Source organism: Panthera onca, chromosome C1 (genome assembly GCF_046562875.1).
Source record: "Panthera onca isolate mPanOnc1 chromosome C1, mPanOnc1 haplotype 2, whole genome shotgun sequence".
NCBI lineage: Eukaryota > Metazoa > Chordata > Mammalia > Carnivora > Felidae > Panthera > Panthera onca.
The window spans coordinates 157181902-157205847 of NC_138346.1; the positions used below are offsets into that span (position 1 = coordinate 157181902).

At 43.6% G+C, this 23946-nt stretch overlaps 1 protein-coding gene across 2 annotated transcripts in view; it reads right to left on the bottom strand.

Annotated features, from left to right (window-relative positions):
- The window catches only part of ST6GALNAC5 (ST6 N-acetylgalactosaminide alpha-2,6-sialyltransferase 5), a 176216-nt gene that overhangs the window by 12356 nt on the left and 139914 nt on the right, over nt 1–23946 (bottom strand). For both annotated transcript variants that reach the window (XM_060624981.3, XM_060624980.3), the window contains exons 3-4: nt 10369–10778; nt 4748–4855 (exon numbers count right to left, since the gene is read on the bottom strand). In XM_060624981.3, the coding sequence (XP_060480964.3) occupies nt 4748–4855; nt 10369–10778 (518 nt within the window). The remainder of the gene's footprint in view (nt 1–4747; nt 4856–10368; nt 10779–23946) is intronic.

Sequence of the window (23946 nt, forward strand, 5' to 3'; positions counted from 1 at the left end):
AAGTTTGCCTGCTAGTCAGATGACTTTTACCAGTGTTAGATTCTACAAGGTTTTAAGTAAAGTGTCCATCATCTGCCATTTATATGTCCATTTATATGTCTATTCCTTCCATTTTGTGGTTTTAAATATGAATGTAGGGTTATCATTCTTCCTGAGGAGTCCATGTGCTTAATAGTTTAGGGGCTACTAGAAGTTTTCTTGCCAATGAATGACTCCTGGAAGTAAATCAGGCCCTTTGGGTGGGAGGGAGAGGGAGGCCAGACCTCCAGGAGAGCTGGATGGAAAATGGCAGCTTTAGGCACGTACAGGCGAACTTACGCTCCCTTATCTTGGGAATCAGTCACTCATGGATTGCAAACACTCATGTTTGCTCCCCCAGAGTACACTTCATTTCCCTACTCCCTCACACTCTGTCCCCTCCTTCACTCCATGCACATAGTGGCTGACATTCCCTGTGGGTCACTGCCACCTTAGGCTGACAGAAATGACTGCAGAAGTAGCCCTGTGTTTGGTCTCTCTGTGCCTTGGTTTCCCTGGCAATAAGGGGCAATGATTAGATTCTCCTGAAAAGTGTGTGACAGTTTGATTTAGATTGGAAAGCAGCATGATTGTATCTTAGACCAGAGGTTGTCAAAGTTCTTATTTGCCACACAACCCTTTGTTATATAAGAGCCCTTATGATAGAAGTGGGTCTGCTCTTGATGGAGTGGGGACAGGTGTGCCCAATATTCTTTCTGTCTTGGCTCCTTGCCCCTGGTCTACCTGATAGGGTCGGAGGGATGCAAGGACCCAGAGGTGGATGTTTGAAATAAGCCCTGTGGGTCAGATGCTACTGACAGGCAGACAGTGAGTATTTTCCCCCACAGTCATCTTGTGAACCTCTGTCCCTTTTGACTGAATTGTGTCCAAGTGACAGTCAGGAGACTGAAAGCAGAGACCCTGTCCTTTCCATCTCTGATCATGTCCTCGGTACCCAACACGAGTCAGTTGAGTGAATGAAAGTTTCTGTGATTAGTTTTAGCAAATAACTCCTTTTGAGGACGTTAGTTGTGTCTTAAAGGCTAAAAAGGTTAATTTACCAAAAATAAGCAGTTGGCTCTCTTTTTGCTTGCTGAAATCTGACCCCATGTACCTAACTCTTCATTCCAGTGAGAAACTGGGCACTTTAAGGAAGCAATAGAATGGGTAGGTACAGGGCGCCTGAGTGGCTCAGTTGATTAAGCGTCCAACTTCTGCTTAGGTCATGATCTCACAGTTCGTGGGTTCAAGCCCCATGTCAGGCTCTGTGCTCAGAGCCTGGAGCCTGCTTTGGATTCTGTGTCTCCCTCTCTCTGCCCCTTCCCCATTTGTGCTTGCTCTCTCTCTCTCTCTCTCTCTCTTTCTCCCTCTGCCCCTCCCCTGCTTGCACTCTTCCAAAAATAAATAAATGTTAAAAACATTTTTGAAAAAAATTAAAAAAAAAAAAAGAATGGGTAGGTACACTAGAGCAGCCTCATGTGTTGACATACTGTAGGAGCTGGAGGCCACGTGAAGCCAATTCCCAATGGTGTAGAAAAGTGGGATCCAGTTCATACAGGAGGTCATATATGTTCTTCCTTTTCTAGCAACCAGGCTCTCCTCACCAACTGGGCACCATCTGCTAGACATCTCCTTAAAATGTGCTGCTGGACATCACGCTTGCAGATTAGTGAGTCCTTTCACCTGGTAAAGGTACATGTAAATGTGTGCTTAATAAACACCAGGGGTGTGCCAAACCTTCCTCCTCTATTATCTTGTGGCATTATCATATAAACCCTTAAGGTAAGTATGGCTGTCTTTACCATCTTACAGATACAGAAGCTAAGGCTTCAGGGATAGTCATTAAGTAACTTGCCCAAGATCATTAAGGTCAATAAGGTCAAATAACTTTCTCAAAGTCCCATCGCTTCTGAGGAGCAGAAATGGTTATTTTTTCACCCATGCAAATACCCTTTTACAAGAGCACTAAGGAGAGAGTAGGGGACAGGGTTATTCATGCTCTTGATATTTACGACACATCTGCTACAGGCTAGGAAGGTAAACACATGTGGGACTGTGCACCAGGGCTCAAATAGTGAACCGAATACACAAAAATCTCTGCCTTCGGAGAGTTTATCTTCTGGCGGACTCACCAGCTTGAGTTCTGCCACCTCACAGAACTGTCCCTACCATTTCTGGACCCTGGGATATCTGACCTCCATAAGTCCTAGAGCTCATGACACATGAACCCCGCTTGGCCCATACAGTTCTCAACTTCTTTCAAAACAAAAACAAAAAGGGGAAATGGTTAGATGAGCAGCTGGACTGACTTACAAGTTGCTTTTTCATTCTCTGGTGGTAGATACTGTTTGCAAAAGTGATTTGACTCCCAGTGGCTGTGTTGGGTTCATTACATTTTTGTGTGGATACGGCTTACTGTAAGTTTCTAGAAGGCAAGAGCTGTGTTTTATTCTTTGAATCCCCCAAAATTCTTAGTACCTTTTGGGGCAACTCTCAAGGACTTTGGATAACATTAATAATTATTTTATATATCTTAAAATATAATATTAATATATTAATAATATTCATAACCTTAAGTCTTTCCTGAGCACTGTGTGCTGGGCACTGTGTCAGACATTCTACATCCATGACCTCATTCAACCTTCACCATGACCTGCCTGCTTTTAATACCGTTTTCTTATTACCATCTTGCAGATGAGGGAAGCAAGGCTCAAGGTGACCCCGTTTCTAACTGGGTGGTTCAGCTAACATGTCCTGGAAGCAAAGATTAAAGGAATGTGGGAGTCAGTCTGTGCTGCCCCGCTCTTCCCTGCTTAACCATCCTAACAGGAATTCTCACTGAGCAGGACACTCCCTGCAGCCCAACCCTCTCTGCCACACAACACCCAGCTTCTCCACTTACTCTGACAGGACACCGTGTACAGGGTACAGGGATCCTCCTGAAGAGTTGTTGGAGATAGCATTTTGTGAAAGCAACTGTGGAACCTTTGGGATGGTGGCTGGGGAACAGAAAGCCAGAGCCGGTGACAACAGACGGTGCACCAACAGTATCTTGACTCCCTTCCCTTGTTAGCAGCATCCCATAAGCTGTCCCCCTCCTATGATCATGCAGTCATGATGAACTAGCTCTGAGTAAGAGAAATGTCAGGTTAACTTGCCTTTCATTTGTTTTCCATAATAAATGGAATATTTCCTTGAATGCTCTAAGTCATTAACATTGCAATTTATTCATGCTCTTTCTCTCTGGAGTCCTAATGGCAATATTCCATAATTATATCTGCCATACAGCTATCAACTTTGACGGCTCTTTGCATGCCCAAAAGCACTGTTCTTACTGCCTCTGTTAGCCTGTTGGGTTGAGGAGGTTGGGCTTTTTTTTTTTTTACACTATCTTACCTACTTTTTGCACATGGATTGCTAAACAGGGAAACAAGGCTATGGGTTCAGTAATGAAGAACCGGATGGGGATCCAAGATAACTCTTGCCATGTATAGGTGCTGGTCCAAGCACTTCATGTGTATTAACTTATTTAATCCACCTACAACCCCATGGCCGACTCTATTAGTATCATCATGTCCACTTCTAATGAGGAGGAAACTGAGACACAGAGAGATTGAACAACCAGCTCAAGCTCACACTTGGTTAGTAAGTAGCCAGGTGGAGCCCTGAACCTTGCCTTCTGACTCCAGAATGCACACCCTTCCTTACTATATCAGGCCATCCACGGGGACGAGTGAGTCTGGGCAAATATCAAAGGCCTATTCTGTATCTCTCATATGTAAACTAGTACTGCTGCTGTGTTGGGTCTTTGGGCTCAAGAGGGTGGGAGAAAAGTTGCAAAATGGAAAAGCAGCATGATTAAGTACTCACATCCTTGCATCCAACGTCCAAATTGCAGATTTTGTGTAAAGGCCCATGGCCTTCGAGAAGGTGTTAGGTTTAAAACACATGAAGATATAAGCAAGCGCGAATTTTAAGGAGCGAGTTTAAAATGCCCTCACCCCAGATTTTGCCATGTGAAGATCAGGTTGCAGGTCACCAGGTATTCCTGGAGAGCAGAATGCTTTCTGAAGGTACCCACATTGCTACTTTAAATTACAGTGAATTTTCAACTGGGCTTCCACAAATCAGGCCCTGAGTATCTCTCAGTGCATCTGTTAGTACACACCAAACTCTGGCTGGGTACGTGGGAACCTAAGGTAGCAACAAAGATGTGTGTATGTTCCCTTTAAAGTGGTACACCAAAGTAATTATATCTGTGCTCTTGGCCTTAGAAGCACAAATCAAGGCTACTGATGTGAAGAGGAAAAGAGACTCAGAGCAGTATTTTAATTTTAGAAAACAAGCCTTACCGTTGAAGAAATTGCCCTCCTTAATTCATTAAAAATTACCACATTCTTTCAAAATGAGAATAAAACTAATATTTCTTAATGCTTGCTCATCATTAATATTATGCCAATTGTTGCATTACTTTTGGTTAATAAATATTCAGAGGATAAAAGAAGCCCACAAGATGGATTAATTCTCCAGCAGTACAAACAAAAACTTTCAATATTTTATATCACATAATTAAATGCTGTTTGTTGTTTCTAGAACCAGAACTTGGACATGTTAATTAATTGCTTCAAGAAGACAGTTAGACATGTTTCATGGTTGATATTTGGAATCAGATATTTATAAATCCTGCAACAACACTGCTGATGAATTACACTTGCAGAATAAATCCTACCTGCAGAAGTCTGGGGGCACCATGCCATAAACATTGATCCTGTCACAGAGCTCCAGTGCAATTGTCATTGTGAACCAGCCAGTGCTGAGCCAAGTGTTTGAGATCTTCCTGGAAGGAACAACAATTAAATCTGCAAGCTGGTAAAGTAATCATTATAACCATTACCATCTTAAATCCTTTCTGGAGCAAGGCTGATGATTAACACACCCTCTCTCTCTCTCTATCCATTTGGTAAATAGCTGACACTTTACCTGATAGAAATCTCTTACCAACAGCATCATACTCCATGGTAGAGTGATAAATGATATTCATGTTCCACCATGGTGGATTATGACACTAAAGGATGCTCAAGCAACTTCTTCATCATCAAAGATGATGATCAGTGTTTCAATGTTTAAGAGCACACGACCACAACTCAATTTCTTGTAAGATGACAATCCCCATGTGTCAACTCTTTCTTTATTAACTACAATACTTGACTAATTGGAAATATTCCTTATTCCCCAAGCAGGCCTAAATAATGAAGAGCTTATTAAATATGTATAAACACATAGATGTATCTGTCTATCTATTGATTGATACCTACTGATCGATCAAACAATCTTAGGTAAAAGCTTGCCTTCAATTAGACTAATTAACATTGACATCTTGACTGAATGTCTTTCCATAGGAAGAGTATACTCATTTGGGAAGGGGCTAATTACCAGAGGAAAGGGACTGCAGGAATGCTTATGCTTAATTGAGCATTTGTTTTATTTTACCTCAGAACATTCAGATCCCTCTCAAAGTTTTTTCTTAAAAGACCGAACTGACAAAACTTAAGGAATGAATCTTGGTGTTCCTAAATTCATTCATTTGCCCATTCAAACATATGTACTGAGCTCTAGCCACGTGCCAAGCCTAAGGATAACTGTGGAGACATAACATCAAGGTCTAATTTGACCCTGTGAGAATGACTCGGTCTACCATGCTATGCTGCTGTGGATATTAATTTCAATTCTTAGGGGGTTGCTGCTTTTGCTTTTTTTTTTTCCAGTGCTTATGGCATGCCTCATTAGCCAGTTTCAAACACCTTATCCCCAAGGTCAGACTGTCTGACTTTGCCCGGCCATAGCACCATATGTGATGTGAATAACAGAGTTGCTGAAAAGCTTTTCTACTTGCGCTGTGTAGCATTCCTCTTTGAGAAGGAAGACATTTGTTAATCAGTTTGCATTATTTCCATTTCACATATGGACAAAAAAAAAAAAAAAAAAGAGAGGCATATTAAGGAGTCCTTTGTTTTGTCAAATACCTGACAGGAATGGGTGATATAGTCATTCCTGAGTTCATGGCTTCCCCTTTGTGGTTCTTAATCCCTTTGCTCATTTTAGCTTTCCATTCCATTATATCCTGACCCAGGAATAGCCCAGGAAGTACATTTTAAAAGCTCCTAAAGATGGGAATACCATGAGTGTGTATGGCTGTTTTTATCACTGACCAGCTGAATGACCTGAGGCAGCTTACTGCTTATCTCTGAGCCCTGATTTCCCATCTATAGAGCAGGCCTGGGAAGCTCTATCTTCCTGAGCTATTCTGAGGACGAAATGAGAGAACACCATAAAAAGTATTTAGCGTGATGTGTTGATAGATAGATGGAGACACCTTCCTCCTCTCTTGGTTGCTAGATCGGAGCAAATGAAGCAAATAATTCAACCATTACTTTCAGTGTTTGTTTTTGTTTTTGTTTTGTTGTTAGCATCCCTGAAGAGATATCCTTGTAATATTCTGCTATTGGCTCTGGTGTAGGATCCACCATCAGTCATCAGGGCAGTGAGTACAAAACTGTGAAGCCTCCAGCCTAGATAGGAATTAGCAATCCTTTTCCTTTGCACCAGTCTTCCAGGACTAAAGGAGGCAGCGCAGAGCAAAGGTAGTCCCTGGGGAAGGGAGAGAGGAAAGAGAAGGAAAAGAAAGTCCCTTGCCTCAAGTGAGATTCACCCTTGTAGCTGTGACAGTGCAACGGTCAGTTTCCTAGACTCACACTGGGTCAGTGAATAACTGGGAGCTTGTGAAGGCCAGGAAGAGACGGAGTCCCTACGTTTTTAGAGTCGTCAGAAACACCAAGAGGGCTCTCCCAGGGGCAGAAACTCCCTGTAATTTTGGCTTTCTTTTGTGGGCTAGAGTAGAGACCATAAGCCACAGCCAGAAATACTAGAAGAGGTGGCTCTACAGAAAAAGGTTTCATGGGGAAAAAGGGGGAGAATACAAAGTGAGGGATGAAAGAAACTAAAGCAAAGAGTTCTTTAAAGTGCCACTTAAAATCCCCAGACTTCTTAAATCCTAGCCTTTTGGGATCACGTGCTCTAGAAATGCAACTGCTCTGTGCTGTCTTTCTAAAATGATTTGAACTCTTTTTCCAACAAAGGAATATCTACTGTTTTTACACTTAATCAGCTATAATGAAGGAATATGAAGAGCTGTCATGTGCTTATTAGGGAAAATTATCAGATATTCTTTTATATGATGAAGTAACACACTGAGCTGATAATTCTATAGTGCGCACTAAATTACAATTAAAGGCCTTTCTGCTCCACCAGAATCTCATTTATAATCTCTATGGAAATATTCTTCCTGCAGTTATTTCATTTATGCTTCCTTTATCTAATTACTATAATATTGGTTCTGAATCATATTTTCCTAATGTACCCTTATTCAATTATAAAGTTATTTTCAAGTACAGTTACTTTCTAATATCAAAGAATACCACTTGCCCATCTATGCCATTTGTCATGCTTTTTAATTGCAGATTGTTCCTGAGCCCGTTTTTCCCTCCACTTTTAAGTAGGGTGAAACTTCTATAAATCAAAATCTATTGAATTATCCTATTTTTTTTTCAAAATAATAGCTTGGAATGAATGTCCTGATCATGAGATGTACAAAATTAGATATTCCACATTTTGTGTACCTTTAATACGTCCTACTGTTTTGCTGGGTTTCGAGAAAAGCTTACATGGAAGAAATACTAGTGGATCCCTAATGTTCTGTGTTTTGATTTTTGGAAAAATGTTTCTTCTGAAGGGTTATTTCTGACTTGGTTCTTTTAGCTGGGAGAGGCCAGGTTAAGAATATGGACGCATGAGAATATCGAGTCAATACAATATTAGCCTCTTTAAGACAGTTTCCTAAAGGTAAGAGGCACAAAGATTCCAGAAGTGACAATGTAGTTTGGCACCCTGCAAGTCCTTATGTGTGATTCCCCTGAATAGGGATGGATGGACCCTTGTAGATGGATGTCTGCACATGAGAGGCCCAGTAGATAACCGACATAGATTTGGTTTCCTCTACCAGCTGGGCTCACCAGGGAGACAGACCTACCGAACATAAAGTTTTTATGGCCAGAATTTAATAAACTTAAGTGAATGGGCTATGTCTCAGTGTAAGTTTATTTCCTAAAGTGACCAAAGGCTAGAATGACTGGTCTCCAAGTTATCAACTTAAAATAATCTCTTAAGAAGATCCAGAGCAATGTGTAATTAGCTTCAATAGCTTATACTGCAGCAGTTATACTGCATCAGTGTCTCAGAAATTCTCAAATTTAACAAACAACCATTAAACTAAAAAGAGGAGAAGTGTTTTCTATTGAAGACTGTTTCTACTTATTTCAAATTTTCCAACAAGCAAAAATGAAACTGTAAATAACTCCTCTCATTCTTATTCCTGTATAAAATGCTCTGTTGGTTAAATAACTCATTTAAATGAGTGACAGTCTCTCTTATTTGTGGCTTTTAAAGGGCAATAAATAACTGAACTTCATGAGAGCTTGTGATGATGACCAGGATCCCTTATGTGATCTAACCATGGAGTCTCCTGAGCCTCTAGGGAAGGAGGCCACAGGGCCAGAAGACAGCTCCCCCTCTCCTCTGTCCCCCAGATGCCATGGCTGGACCAGCCCTCAAATGGTCACAAGGTTTCTAGGATTTAAAAAGAAAAGTCTTCCACACAAAGAATTTGGGGCAAAGCTCTGGTCTTTCTCTAAGGCCCTGTTCTCCAATAATGAGCTGCCCACATAGCTTAACAATGAATTTAGTACTTTATATTCTTCATTTCATTTATCATGTCTCTTTAGTTTTAAGAAATCAACTCAGCAACAGTTTTTGTAAGGGAGGGGGAGGTAAATTAAATATCTATTAATTATAAAATTACATATTTAAAACATTTTTAAATGTTTAGTTATTTTTGAGAGAGAGAGAAAGAGAGAGAGAGAGAGAAGGAGAGGGAGAGAATGAGCTGGGAGGGGCAGAGAGAGGGGGAGACAGGATCTGAAGCAGGATCCAGGCTCCGAGCTGTCAGCACAGAGTCTGACACAGGGCTCAAACCCACGAACCATGAGATCATGACCTAAGCTGAAGGTGGACGCTTAACCGACTGAGCCACCCAGGTGTCCCTAAAATTATATATTTTAAAATTAAGGAAAAAAAGAAACTTAATCATTAGACCAGTCCTATGAGGCCTAGCCACTATGCACTTTTTGCATGTGAGGTCCCTGCAGAGTTAGATAACTTGTTCAAGGCCACACAACCACTGAAGGATAGAGTCAGAATTCTTGCCTAGAGATCTGTATTTGGACTATACTGCACCACACCTATTGATACCCAGCTGTCCTTTGCTTTTCACCTAGATTTGGCCAGCTCATGGCCCTTTATCTCAGTGTCGTCAAGGACTACTCCCCCCAAAACCCTCCTGACTGCAGCCACAGGGAATATTGTGGAATTACTATCTAATTCCAGAACATTTTCATTACCTCAAAAAACCTCTACATGTGTATATTCATATGTACAAAACTGACATGGATAAGTGTTATTTCATTTAACAATATTTTGTCTTAATATGGGGGATGAATCTTGATATTGTCTTCTATTCCATTCCATTTCATTCCATCAATTCCATTACATTAAAAAAAAAAAAAAAACAACTTACAGTGACTCACTACACTGATTTCATGTCCCATCATTTGAGCTGTAACTAAGAGTAAGGAAAACTTTGCCCTGGGCTATGGTAGGTCTCCCTGTCCTGCAGGTCACAGCACTATTTTCTTTACCTTGCATGACACTCAGCATGTGAGCCACTACTTGGTAAATATTTGTCCTCCCGGGAAAGCTTTAGGTTCCTGGAGGGCACGGCCTAGATTTGTCTTGTTTCGACTATACCCCCAGTGCCTGGTGCAGTGGAGGAGTAGGTAGGTACTCAGCACCTGTCCATGGAATGAATAAATGTTTGCCTCGAAAGGGAAAAATAAACCCATACTCTCCTTTTGGTTAGTGTTCACACAAGTGAAAGGAAATGCAATAAAACGTATGATCTTGCACTTATTACCAGTGTAAGCCAGCAGCTCTGTAGCCTGTTCCTCCAAAACAGGGACTTGGCCTTGAACTATCCACACAGTGTCTCAGTGCTTCATTCACTTTGCCTTACAAAGGCAGCCAGTCCCCAGGACCCTACAGAGGAGCTCTATCAATGGCATGAACAGCGGAGCCCCAACAAAAAGCCTCAGCAAAAGCTTGGCTTCCAGTGAATCAGCCAGCAACGACATGTCCTCACCCTCCCCTGCGGCCCTCCACTCTCCACCCTGCGCCTTCTACCTGTCCTTGCCAGTCTCCTGCTTGAAGAGCTCATCAAACTGCAGCATCTTGTGGCGCGTGGTCATAAAGGCCTTCAGCCGCGGCAGCACGCGGCTCAGGAGCTGCAGGTTGTTGTAGACCTGGCCCTTGCCGTCGCGCCGCATGTAGCTGCTGGGGCCCCAGAAGATGAACACGGTGCCCTGGCTCACGTTGAGCAGGTCGTGGCGGTTGCGGAGGATCCTCTGGATGCTGGAGTGCGCGATGACCCTCAGGCTGGTGCGGTTGCCCACGTCGCGCCCGTAACCGCGCGTGGGGGCGTCGTTCATGCGGATGACGCACTCGGTCTGGTCGATCTGGGGGCCTTGGCGGCTGTGCAGCAGATGCCCCGAGCTGGTCACCAGGGCACAGTCCCTGCAGTGCATTTTCAGGGGCTGGAAGGCAAAGGGGGAAGGACACCATCAGCAGGCAGCCCTCACTTGGCACCACTAGGTCATTTCACCGCCTCAGAAGGTGGCCAGTCTTCCCTCTCCTCCCTCCCATGCCAGAATATACTTCTCCTGCTATTGCCTCATCCACTCTTACATTCTCTCCCAAATTGGTGACAAGGAACATTTGACAAGATGGAAAGAGGGCTTGCATTGACCTGTCAAACACTGGGCTCTGGGCTTAGCTGGCACCAAATCACCAAATCCCCATAACCCAGCAAGGTTGCTGTCACAGCCATCTTACAGATGGGAATACTTGGGCTTGGAGATGTTAAAAAATTTGCTCAAGGATGCATAACTAGGATGTAATGAAGTCATGCTTTCAAACCCAGGTCTTTCTGAATCCAAAGTTACCCCAAATTGAAATAAAGACTACACTACATTTTGCTATGACATTAGCTCTTAGCTCACATTATTGAAAGCTAAGCGTTTATCAATATTCTTGGATGCTGTACAAATATGCTTACCCTAAATAAACATCGCCTGAGAATCACATGGGGGAAACATGCAAATTGTAATCCCTCAGATACCATAATTTTGAAATGACAACTAGGATAGTTTCTCCCATTTTAAGGGGAGATGGAGTGAAATTGAGTTAGTCCATCTTCAAAAGTGTAAAAAAAAAAAAAGCCTCAAGTTCAGAGCCACAGACCTTGGGAGTCCTGGCTGTGTGGTGCCCAAGGACAACGCCAACGGCAATGCTCATTTCAACACCCTGAACCAACGATTTGCTTTCTGAACACCTATGTTCCCACAAATTAAACATTCCCCTGTTTATGTTTAATGAGAACTATCTCTTAGTTGCTGTTTGAACATAATGTAATTAGGACCTGAGGCCAAGGCCAGCAAGTGCACGAGAAAATTACAATCAAGAATGTTCTGAAGGAAAGTAGCATTGTTAGACTTGCCCCAGAGCCTCTGCCCTTCCTCCCAGTTAACTTTGAACAGGACATACTGGCTCCCTGCATAATCTCAGCAAGTTGGATCCAGTTTAGGGCTTATATTTACTCGGGGGGGGGGGGGGGCAGGGTTCCTGAGCCATAGCTCTGCCTTCAAAACCAGATGAGGGCACGTGAGGACAACAGTCTTCCCTCACTGCATAGTGGCAGAGGGGGGGCGCCTGGGTGGCTCAGTCAGTTAAGCATAGTGGCAGAGGGCACCAGTTTTGGGGGCTTATAGGATGGATCCAGCCTCGTCTCCACTACCTATTAGCTGTGGGACCTTGGTAAGCTACTGACCTCTGTAAATCTCAGGTTTCTCATCTCCAAATGAGGAAAATTAATGCCCCATTCTACCTTGGGAGAATTGAATACACATAGTATTAGACTGGGCCATTTGATATTCCCAGTACCTGACCTATAAAAATAGCAATTGCAGGGAGCTGAACCCAATCCCTACCATAGGACCTGGTACAGTGATCATTCAGTAATGACAGCTGTTATTGGGATTATCCGTCAGAGTGGAGTGCATTGTAGATACTCACTAAATCAGTACGGATCACTTTGGGTTGATAATTGACATATAAGCTTCTGAAATGTAGATTCTCATCATTCATTTGGCATCCAAGTATTGTTATTAGGTGACAGGCACTACGATGGGCAGTAAGAATGCAAATGGAAGGAAAAAGCAGAACCCCTAAAGTTTATACTTTAGTAAGGGACAGCAGGTCAGTAAAGGCTCACAATAAAGTATGACAGGATGAGAAGGGGGACTGTGTGAAAGTATTAGTAGAGGGGGCTATTTAGAGCACAGCAAGTCAGGGGACATGAAAGAAAGAGCACTTTTGCTAATGGTGATTAGATATCTCCATGTGCCAGGCACTGTTTTGAGCTTTTTTATATAGTTGCATTAATTCTTCAAATAACCCCATATGAAAGATATTATATTACCCCCCCCCCCCATTTTACTAATGAGAATATTGAGGGATAGAAAAGGAAGGAACTTGCTCAAGATCATCCAGTTAGAAAGTGGCAGAGCTGGAATTCAAACCCAGGAAATCAGACTGTACAGCCCGTGGGATTAACCATCATGGTTAATGGCGTCGCAGTGCAGTAGAGTAAATAGAATGAATAGATCAAATGCCCTGAGATGTTTTCTTAATTCATCGTCTTCTTCCTTTCCTCTCTCAACCCCAGAAGCTCAGTGTTGCTGTTTCTTAATCAGTTATTGCTTTAAGAGCTCTGGGCTGGGTGGATGCAGTAAAATGACAAAAGTCTCGTATCCAATACCTTCATCCCTTGGAGCTCTATTAACAGTGGACTCATCCATCTAGAGCCTTAAATTAATGAGGGTGAAATGTACTTAAGCCCAAATCTCCCTTTGAGGAAGAGCCACATTATGTATAGAAAGTGGCCCCTATTCCCTTCAGGGAAACTCCTGGAACCTGGAACATGAGGCCCTTGTGAATCCCCTGAGGGGCTGAGGGGCAAGTTCATGGGCCAAAGGATGGCAGAAATACTTAATTTTCCCCTTTCTTATTTTTCTTGCATATCCCATACATACAGGATGAAGAGGGAAGGTTAAAGGATCTATTCAACCATAGAGTTTCTATCATGTGTCAGGCATTGAACTTGGTGATATAGATAAAAAGTCAGATGAAATCCTGTTTTTCCTTTCAAGGAAGCACACAATCTAAGGCGAGAGTGCCCCCAGATAAATAATTACAGGACTGTGGAGTAAGTGCTATAATAAAGTCAGGTACCAGGGGCCATGGGACCAAAGGCGAGAAAACATTTGAGCCTGTCCAGAAGAGCTAGAGAGGCAGGAAGACAGCCAGGAAAGGTCTGTGCAAAGCAAACTAACAGAAGAGGTAACTTTAAAGAGCCAGTGGTCAGTGGCGTCACAAGACATGATAGCACAAGTGAAACCAAAAGCGTTCTTTGGATTTGGCGGCCTCAGCCAAAAAAAGTCTCAGTGGAACAGAGGCGGCAGAGCCTCATTTTGGTCGGTCGGAAGTAGAGGCGGATGCTTGGCCGCAGGGGGGCTGATGGAGGGTTGCCTGAGGGGCAGGGCAGATCTGCAGGGCGGACTCTGACACTTGAGCTGACCAGCCCACCCGGTTTGTTAGGGGTTGTTTGGGTTTCAGCATTGAAGGTCCTGCACCCTGGGAAAGTTCTACTCGTAGGGAAGCCCCCTAAAAAAATTCCTACAAAATTGACAGGGGCATCTGCAAATATCACGTCACTGGGTGATGATTAGGGTCAGGAGACCCAGGATCTGAATTTTACAAGTCAGGTCCTTGACTTTCTCACCCGTGAGATAAAGAGATCAACCAGATACATGTGGCCACATGACATTCATTCGTTCATTCATTTGAAAGACATTTATGGAGCACTCAGTACACCCCTGAGGTGCTGTGTAAGTCAGTACATTTGTTTAATAAGGTCACTTTGTAGGATTTCATTCCATTGGACCCTATAGCCATGGGAACTTGCTTTTTGTCATCAGACTCACCTAGAATTACCATCTTGAAATTTCTAGTTTGATCATTGTGAGACATTGTGCTTCTTTTTACTGGGGAAAACATTCTGAAGAAAAGTCCCGCATCTCTTTCCCCCATAATGAACTATTCTGCTGTGATTCTCAAAGCACAGGGTGGCTGACGGGTGAAACCTGGGTCTCCTATGGAGACTGAGGTGCCTTCTCTGTGTCTCTTAGGTGTGCATGTGGCCAGTGGAAGACACTTTCAGGGAAGGCCATGGTTCCTGACTGTGCCATCCTGATCCTCTGTGCTTCCTGGGCACCATCAGAACACACTGGGTCCAACCAGTCCAGAAATCCCTCCCTCATGCTTCCTGTCCATCTGCCTTAGCTCTGAAGTATTGATTACCTCGGGCAACAACACTCACTCTTCGAGTTGTGCAGGCGCACCAAACAATGCAAAAAAGATTGAAGTCTGAATTATGCCTTAAGTGTCTTTTGGTAAGTGGTGCCAATAAAATGACAATAGCTGTTCTAAACATAATGTTACATTTCCCGCAGCTGAGAAGAGCATGTACCAAAGGCTGAATCACTTCCAAAGGAGGAAATGAAGTCTGTTTTTTGCATTTGGAAGGACTGATGATGTCTTGGGAGGCAGGATGACTAGAAATTATACAAACTCCATGACCCTGTTTCTCAGGATGCATTACAGTCCTCCGAGAGAGCCATGCTCCCCCACATCTCAGTACAATTATAATCCTTAGTGTCTTAATGATATGGGTGGAAATATGCATGCCTTGGTGAGTTAAGATTCCTGAGGCAGTGTTCACATATTCTTCCCTTAAGCACTCAGATGCTGGGCTGATGAATCACTAAGCAGAGGACGGGAAGGTGAACTTGGAGCTTTGCTAGTGGCCTGGGAGATAAAACTCCATGGAGTACGTGAGTGGAGGCGGCTTCCGGCGAACTCACTGGCTAGCAAGGCCTTCTCTCCGACTTCCTCCTCCTCACAGTATTTAGTCTCCCTGATTCTTGGGGACGTTTTCCTTAAAGCCCCATTTAGTGAGGTATACCATCCTATGGTAGGAAACATAGGCACCCTTATCAGGTTACTGCAATCTTGGTAATCTCTTTGCTTCCGGACACATAAGAGGCACTCAATATATACTGAATAAAAGGATGGATTGACAAATGAGTGAATGAGACCCAACTGCCTATCTTGTCTGTTCTCTGAGAAAGCCAACCTCCTGGGACATAAAAAGAAGGCATAAGGGACGCCTGGGTGGCTCAGTTGATTAAGCATCTGACTCTTGATTTCAGCTCAGGTCATGACCTCACAGTCATAAGATCGAGCCCCCATGTTGGGCTCTGCATTGGGCATGGAGCCTGCTTGGGATTCTCTCTCTCCTCTCTCTGACCCTCCCTGGCCCTATACATACATACATACGTAGGTACATACATACATAAAAATTAAAAATAAAAAAATAAAAAGAAGACAGTGTGGTGCCCTAACCAAATATTTGCCTAAAGACCCCAGCCCTCTGTACTAATGCCATGGAGAGAAAAAGGGGGAGCATAATGTGGAAAGCTCTGTCTGGAGAGAAGGAAGCTATGGCCATTTGCCTCAGGACAGCCTCTTTGTCCAGGGAGCTATAATGGCCAGAGCTAAGGGCGCTGCCTGGAATTAATGGCTGGCTAGGAAAAAGGCCCAGGACACAGTGAGGGCCATTAAGCCCAGCCAGTTATTAATCCCCAGTAAGAGCTTGATGCCAAGGTCATTAGAGCTGTTGTGAAGTAAAAAATGCCCAGGAAAATCTACAGCGCATGGAGGCCACTGGTGCTCAGAGCTGCAACCTCGTTAGGGCCCGAGCATGTGGCGGGTCTGTCGGAGGCGGGAAGGCTGGCTCTCTGGAGGGAGTGTCCACAGTGCACACACCTGGAGTTTGCCGTTTTATTTTTGCCGTCACTCTTGCTCCTTGCTAGTGTGTAAGCATTTGTCATCGTCCCAGTACCTAGGACTGGTGTCTACAACTTAGTAGGGACTCAGGAATGTTTTAGAATATTTTAGAAGGTGTGAATGGGTCTCTCCTTTCACCCACTCCCCCGCAACCCCCCGCCAAACCAGAGACTAGAGGAGTGTGACAGCTTGCATCACAACTTCCTCCTTTGGGCTCAAGCGGCAGGAGCAATCCCTACTTGAGAAAGCACGCTCGGGGAATCAAGGTCTGATTTCTGTCACAGCCCAGAGAGCAAGAGCAGAAGGAATTCTCCCTGTGACCCAGCTGATGCCTCCTGAGCCTTTCTTAAGAGAATAGACCAGGCCAAGTCAAATTAAACTTGACACCTAAAACGCTCAGTGATGTCCTTGCAAACATTTGCAGCATGGCAATCTCAGGTTTCACTTTTTAAAATTCTGATTTATTTGGCAGAGGGAAAGGTACCTCAGAGCATAATGTCCATTAGCTCAGTAATGAGACCGGTCTTGCTCTGGGAGCTGCTTGTTGGTCTGGAGCAAACATAAGATATATTAAATGGCTTCAGGTGTTTCAAGAATCTCTGCACTTTTCAATCTGATGTTTTCCTGTAATTACTGGGCTTTTATTAGCTGTCAATCTCGGTTCAGCCTGACATGGGTATAAGCCACTCTGATTATTTAATGTGATTCCCTAGAAAAATGTTACTCTTTCAAGCTGCTCCTCTCTCTCAATGACAAGCCCACCCACCAGCTTTCACTGCCAACCTTCAACACCACCTTTCCTGTTTTTCGTCTACTGGCTGCCTTAGGATGGAAGAACTCCGTGGGCAGGAGGCAGTACTGAGCAGTATTTAAAATATGGCCTTTGGGGCGCCTGGGTGGCTCAATCATTTGAGTGTCTGACTTTGGCTCAGGTCATGATCTCAGTTTGTGTGTTCAAGCCCCGCTTTGGGCTCTGTGCTGACAGCTCAGAGCCTGGAGCCTGCTTCAGATTCTGTGTCTCTCTCTCTCTCTCTGCCCCTCCCCTGCTCATTCTCTCTCTCTCAAGAATAAACATTAAACAAATTAAAAAATAAAATAAAATAAAATAAAATATGGCTTTTGGAGTCACTGACTTGAATCTGCTTCTTCCACTTCTTAGATGGATAATTTTAGGTGAAGTGGCTTAGATTTTCTGAGTCCCTGTTTTCTCATCTGTAATATGAATATAGTAAAGCCAATCTCAAAGAGAGGGTTTGGCATCTCAGTTGATGGCACACCTTCCACCCAGTTGCTCAACACAAAATTGAAATCTCATTCCTTTTTAAAAAATTTTTTTATTTCTTTCCTTTTTATAAAAAGTGTATTTAGTTTGAGAGAGGGGGGAGGGAGGGGCAGAGGGAGAGAGAGAGAGAGGGAGAGAGAATCCCAAGCAGGCTCCATGCTGTCAGCACAAGGCCCAGTGCGGTGCTTGATCCCACAAACTGTGGGATCATGACCTGAGCCAACATTGAGAGTCGGATGCTCAACTGGCTGAGCCACCCAGGCGCCCTGCAAAGCTCACTCTTGATACCCGTCTCTCCATCTGCTACAACTCTTCCAGCCCTCTTGGGTCTATCCTCCTACATGTATCCCAAACTTACCACTTCTTGCAGAATAGCATCACTGGCAGAAATCTCAGAGATCATCTAGGCTGATAATTTTCAGGGTGTGGTTCCCAGACCAGTAGGGACAACAAAGTCTAGACTCACTGAATCAGATGCTCTGAGGTGGGGCCCAGTAATCTGTGTTTTAACAAGTCCTCCAAGTGATTTCTGATGCATCCTCAAGGTTGAGAACCCCTGGACCAGGCCTGCATCCTCATTTTACAGAGGAAGAAGCTGAAACTCAAGAGGTTATGTGATTTGTTCAATGTCACACCCTAAAAGCAGCACCTGGGATGAACTCCAGGTTTCCTCACTCCTGAAAATCTAAGAAAATCCACTTATGTCCATAGACTGTTCAAAGCCACTGGGGACTCACTGAAAAGGAACCATGGATTAGTAGTACACTGAAGCTGTAACCTACAAATGGAAGCAATTTTGTGGAGGAAGTTGAATAAGAAGGGCTACTCCTTATTTGACAGTCTACCCTCAGCACGACTGCCTGCCTCTGTACCACCTGCCTGCCTATTTGGAATAAGCAACCAGGAATGGCTACACAGCATGTAAACCTCCCACCACAGGGAAAGTACCGAATGCCTCTGTGCTCTTGCTCCAGAAGGTGGGCCACTGTGGTTTCTCTCCAGCCAGTGCAGCCCCTCAGAGGTGTGGCCAGACTCAGAGGTCTGTTGAACTGTGTCCATCCCAAGAGCCCCTGTACACACACACACACACACACACACACACACGCTATGTTGAAGTCCCACCTGTGCACGTGACCTTATTTGAAAAAAGGTTTTTGCTGATATAATGAACATGTACGTCAAGATGTAGTCACACTGGATCAGAGCAGTCCCAGTGTCCTTAGAAGAAGAAAGTCTGAGACACAGAGACACCCAGGGACTACACCAGGTGATGAAGGCGGCAGAGAAGGCAGTGAGGCATCTACTGGCCAACGACGGTGAGGAAGCTGTAAGGTGCAAGGTAGGATTCTTCCTTAGAGCTTTTAGGGAGAACCTGGCTCTGCGGCAAACTTGATCTCAGATTTCTAGCTGCCATATATACCAAGAGAGAGTAAATTTCAGTTGTTTTAAGACAACCAGGTTGTGGGAATTTGTTCTGGCGGTTCTGGAAACAAATATACTGCTACCAGCACCGTCTTCACCCTCAGCCTCCCACCATCCTACCAGCACCCCCACCCACCAGGGCTTCTTCTGGGTCTGGTAGCTTTCACCCTTACAGCACATGCTCCATGCAGCTGTAAGAGTGAGGACTTTAACGCACAGAGCACCCTCCTTCCCTACTTGAAGAGTAGAATCCAAATTCTTTGCCTGGTTAGAATCTTGCTCACCTCATGGCCCTCAGCTCAATTCACTTGCCATTCTCACCCCATTGACTCCTGATCTCCTTTCTGCCACCGGGAGACATCAGGCATTCATTCCTCCTCTGTGTCTGGCCTTTGCTTCTCCAATTATTCACATGCTCCGCTCCTTTTCATCTCTCAGGTCTCAGCTTAAAAGTCATCTCCTCCAGGAGGTCCTCTCTGACTGCTTTAACTGGAAGTGGCCTCCCCCCACTTAGCACATAGCAAAGATATTAACCACTTATGACCCTGACAAAATCTTCAGCTGGATATGAATATATACATCATCTAACTTAAAATCCGGAAAACAGCCTTGAAAGGAAGGTTCTACCACTGTCCTCGTTTTGATCAGATGAGGAAGTTGAGCTACAAGTTTATCACGATCCCGTTATTCACGATCCTGTTTATTTCCTCTGGCACCTACCACAGTCTCTAATGATTTACATTTTTAATTTCTTTATTGTCTGTCCCTGCCACTAAAACACGAGTGCCACGAGAGCACAGATCATGATGTATGCATGGCACACAGCAGGCACTCAATAGATTGTTAGAGAAATATTTCACTTCCTTACTTTCTCTGCAAGCAGTAGATGATTCTTCTCTGTCCAAAAAAGGTGTGGATGAGTTGTCAGAGAGACAAGCCCATTCCCAGAGCCTGTTTCTTCCCTGGTATGCTAGTACAAGGATTGATGTTACACACTGGCTCACCTCACAGACTTTCAGATAACTCCCTGATGTGATTTCCTTCAAAGGTCACTCATATGCAATTACTTCCTCTAGGAGGAGATTGGATATAAACGCCCCCTGTACTCATTAAAACAAACAAAAAGCTGCATTTTTATTAGAGGAAGGTGATATTTAATGCTGCCAGACAAACCAGATTCCACAAAACTGGCTTCTTTGGCTTCTGCTACATTTACAAAGGCCTTAACATAAACACAGTGTAGTCCAAATCTGGGAAGATAACTGATGGGGGATGGTCACAAGAGAATTATGAGAATTTGGGACTTCCACATATAGCTGAATTAAATGGAAGGGGAACAAGCCATGGTTTTTGGTGGACCAAATGAGTAACAAAATCTAACTGGACAGAACATTAAATATGTAGAGTTAAAGTAGAAAGATCACACTGGCTTGGGAGTCAGACTTGGGTTCAAATCTCAGTTAAGTCATTAAAAAAATTTTTTTAATGTTTTTTATTTATTTTTGAGACAGAGAGAGACAGAGCATGAGCAGGGGAGGGGCAGAGAGAGAGGGAGACACAGAATCTGAAGCAGGCTCCAGGCTCTGAGCTGTCAGCACAGAGCCCGACACAGGGCTCGAACACACAGACTGTTGAGATCATGACCTGAACTGAAGTCAGACACTCAACCAACTGAGCCACCCAGGCGCCCCTCAGTTAAGTCGCTTATTGTAGGTGCTTCCCTACTCTCAGCCTCAATTTTCTCATCTGTAAAATGGTATGGTAATCACTCAGTAAGACATAAAGAGTACTACTATCATGGCTTCATTGTTATAGATACATAAAGGACTCTCCTGAATGACCTGTTACCTGACTCTCCTTATGTCCAGTCACTCATGGAGCCAGCAGACTCAACCTGTGGTATCCCTGGTGAAATTGATCTTTTCTACCCACCTGTACCTTCCTTCCCCTTGACCCCACCCCTGGCTCAACCCGCTATCTTCACTGGATCACTGCCAGTCCTCCCACATACACTTCAAATGTCCACAGGTGCCAGAGTGGTCTCTCTAAAATGCACATAATTAGGACCTAAATGTTAGGGGTCCCTAAATCCTAAAATTCCTTAGTATCCTCCTATTGCTTTGAGGGCGAGGTCCTTCCAGTGGCTCACCGGACCCTCGTACCTCGCCAAGTCCTGTATCCTGACCCTCTTGCAACTCTCCACACAACAGTTGCACTGACTTTGACTTTGTGGTCCAAGTGTCACTATTCATGAGGCTTTGCCTTGGGGCCTTTGCACATGCTTTCTCTGGAACCTAAGCTTCCTCTGTTGTAAACTGGGACAATAACATCTACTTGCAGTGTTATTTTGTGACTTAACAGAAATAATAATCACATTCAAAGTCTCCCTCCCCTGCCTCTTCTCTCCTGACTTTTGTAATTCCTTCAGCACTCATTCAAAGCATCATAATCTCAGAGAACCTTCCTTAAACTCCAAGACTAGCTTAGCACTCTGATTCTCCCTTTATAATTCTCACCATGTCTATAACCACTGACTCAGTGTCTCTCTTCCCCACAAAATGGCAAGGTTCTTAAGAACTGGGTTCATGTTGGGGCACCTGAGTGGCTCAGTAGGCTGAGCATCTGACTCTTGATTTCGGCTCAGGTCATTATCTCACAATTATTGGGATCGAGCCTGGCATCTGGCTCTGCTCTGACAGGTACAGAGACTGCTTGGGATTCTCTCTCCTCTCTCTCTGCTCTCCTGCTCCTGCCCTCCCACTGTTCTCGCTTTCACTCTCTCTCTCAAAATATACCTAAAAAAAACTGGGTTCATGTGTTTGTTGGGTTTAGGTCACCCTAACATCCCCAGGACCTAATATATAGTAGGTGATCACTAAATATTTGCTGCACAGGTAGCTAAATTAGTTCATGCAGGTGAGGGGAGCATTCTAGAACCACAGCCTCACCCAGGCTTTCTCTTTGATTTTCACTTCCATTTGGTGTGCCCAGGTGTAGACCAAGAGAGAAAATCATCCAAAATCGAATATTTAATTTGGTGCATATACTTAACCTTCTCACAGAAGACGGAGTAGTACAAACTGAACTGATCACACTGTAGCCTTACATTTTATTCACTTTATTATCTAAGCATAAGGGAGTTTTCAAAATGAACCATTACTTGAGGCTCTGGACACTGACTACTGCCAAGTAGCAAATAACCAGATTGTGTCAGTGTTGACACTTTGGTCCTGGAGCTGATGGTTTGTTTATTGAACTGCCTACTTTAGGGGCTCTGAGAGTGGAAGAATGGTCAGCAGCAGCCTGAATAACAACTCAGCACCCCAGCTGGAAACACACGAGTAAACAAAATCATAATTTTTAACTTTGCCAAGCTCAGTAAACGCCATCATGATGCGCTACCAGTAAGGCAGTCATTAGTTAAATAAATAAAGCACAAAGCTAAGAACAGGATTATTGATGCTGGCACAGTATACTCATTTGCTGACCATTGATAGACATTAGCTGTGATGTACACACTAGGGAGGTACTTTGCCACCTGCTTTCATTTGCTAAACATCATGCATCCTCTGGGCCACAGAATTACTTACTTTGTATTAGTGAAAAATCACCTTTTCTTCTTTTCCCTTTTCATTTGCTCAATACATAGTTATTAAGTACCTACTCTCTGTGTAATGGAACCTCTTGGGCAAGCTGCCCAGTACACAACTGCCTTTACTCCTCTGGCAATACCTCGACCTGGTGAGGTTGTAAAATACAGGGGAGCTGTTCCTGGCAAGAGGCATCCCAGCTTTTTCAAGAAGCCTGCGAGTGGATGAAGGCAGAAAGGACTGATCATTGAAGAGAGTTTTAGTTCTTTTTTTTGAAAGAGGGAGGGGCTTTTTTTGGTAAAAACAAAACAAAAACCAGTGAAGATTTTTATCCAGCCTTCTTCTTTTCTTAATACTCCTCTTTGGCTTCCTCCACATATATTAGATCTCTCTAGATTACACTCAAGCACATTAGCAGATCCCTAACTTCTTGGAGACTTTCAGGATCCTGACTCACGGCTTCAGCCAATTTCTCAGTGGAGATGTCTCCTCTATTCTACCTCTTCCTCCATTCATACCCTTATTCCAACTTGCTGGAATCCTGTGGATTGTTTTTATTCCTATTGATAGTGCTAATAAAAGCTGGGTCCCATAAGTGCCAAAAGAACAGCAGTAATGGCTACCAACCGTTACCAAGAAACTTTTTATATTATTATACTTATTATGATCTCAGTTAAATTCTAAAGTAAATCAGCAAGGTACGTATTACCTACCACCTCGGTTTATATTTGAGGAAATAGAAGTTCCAGGTTAAAGTGCTCAAGGTCCTAGAGTTTCTAAGGCACAGCCTGTTTGGCAGCTGGGTCAATCTCACTCCCAGATGTGGGCATGCTCCGTCCACCATAACAGACAAAACAGACTCGAGTGGAAGAGTTGCAAAGAAAAGAAGATTGAAGGGTCTCAAGAGAAGAAGAAAGAAAATCTACAGTGGTAGGAACTAGTAGATAATAAGAATGGCAAGAGAATGAAGAAAGCATTGGAAAACATAGACATTAGAGGCACTGAGATGACACAGTGACTATAACAATTCTTAAGGGGACAGAAAGATTAAAGAGAAAATTCAACAGAACAGCTAGAATTCTGGAGGCATTCAGTGCAGAAACAAATATTTCCACACCACTCAAAAGCCATCCGTATACAACACACTGCATTATAATAAGTGACATTCATAATGGGGATCCTAAATCATCAAGAAAAGCTTAAATTAAGTTAAGCTTTGTTCACTTAGGTAGGAATGTATAAAATCAATTTGGAACCTTCAGGAATAATTTAGACAAATACAATTTGGTGCTAAAAGGGACTATGCTTATGTTATTTTATTTTAAGCCTCATTTGTTCATAAAACTCATTCCTCAACCATGCTTCAAAATGAGGTGCTAGACTGCTCTGAGAAGTTATTGCTGAAGGGTAAATAAGCTTTTCTTTCCTCATTCAGGTGTGATA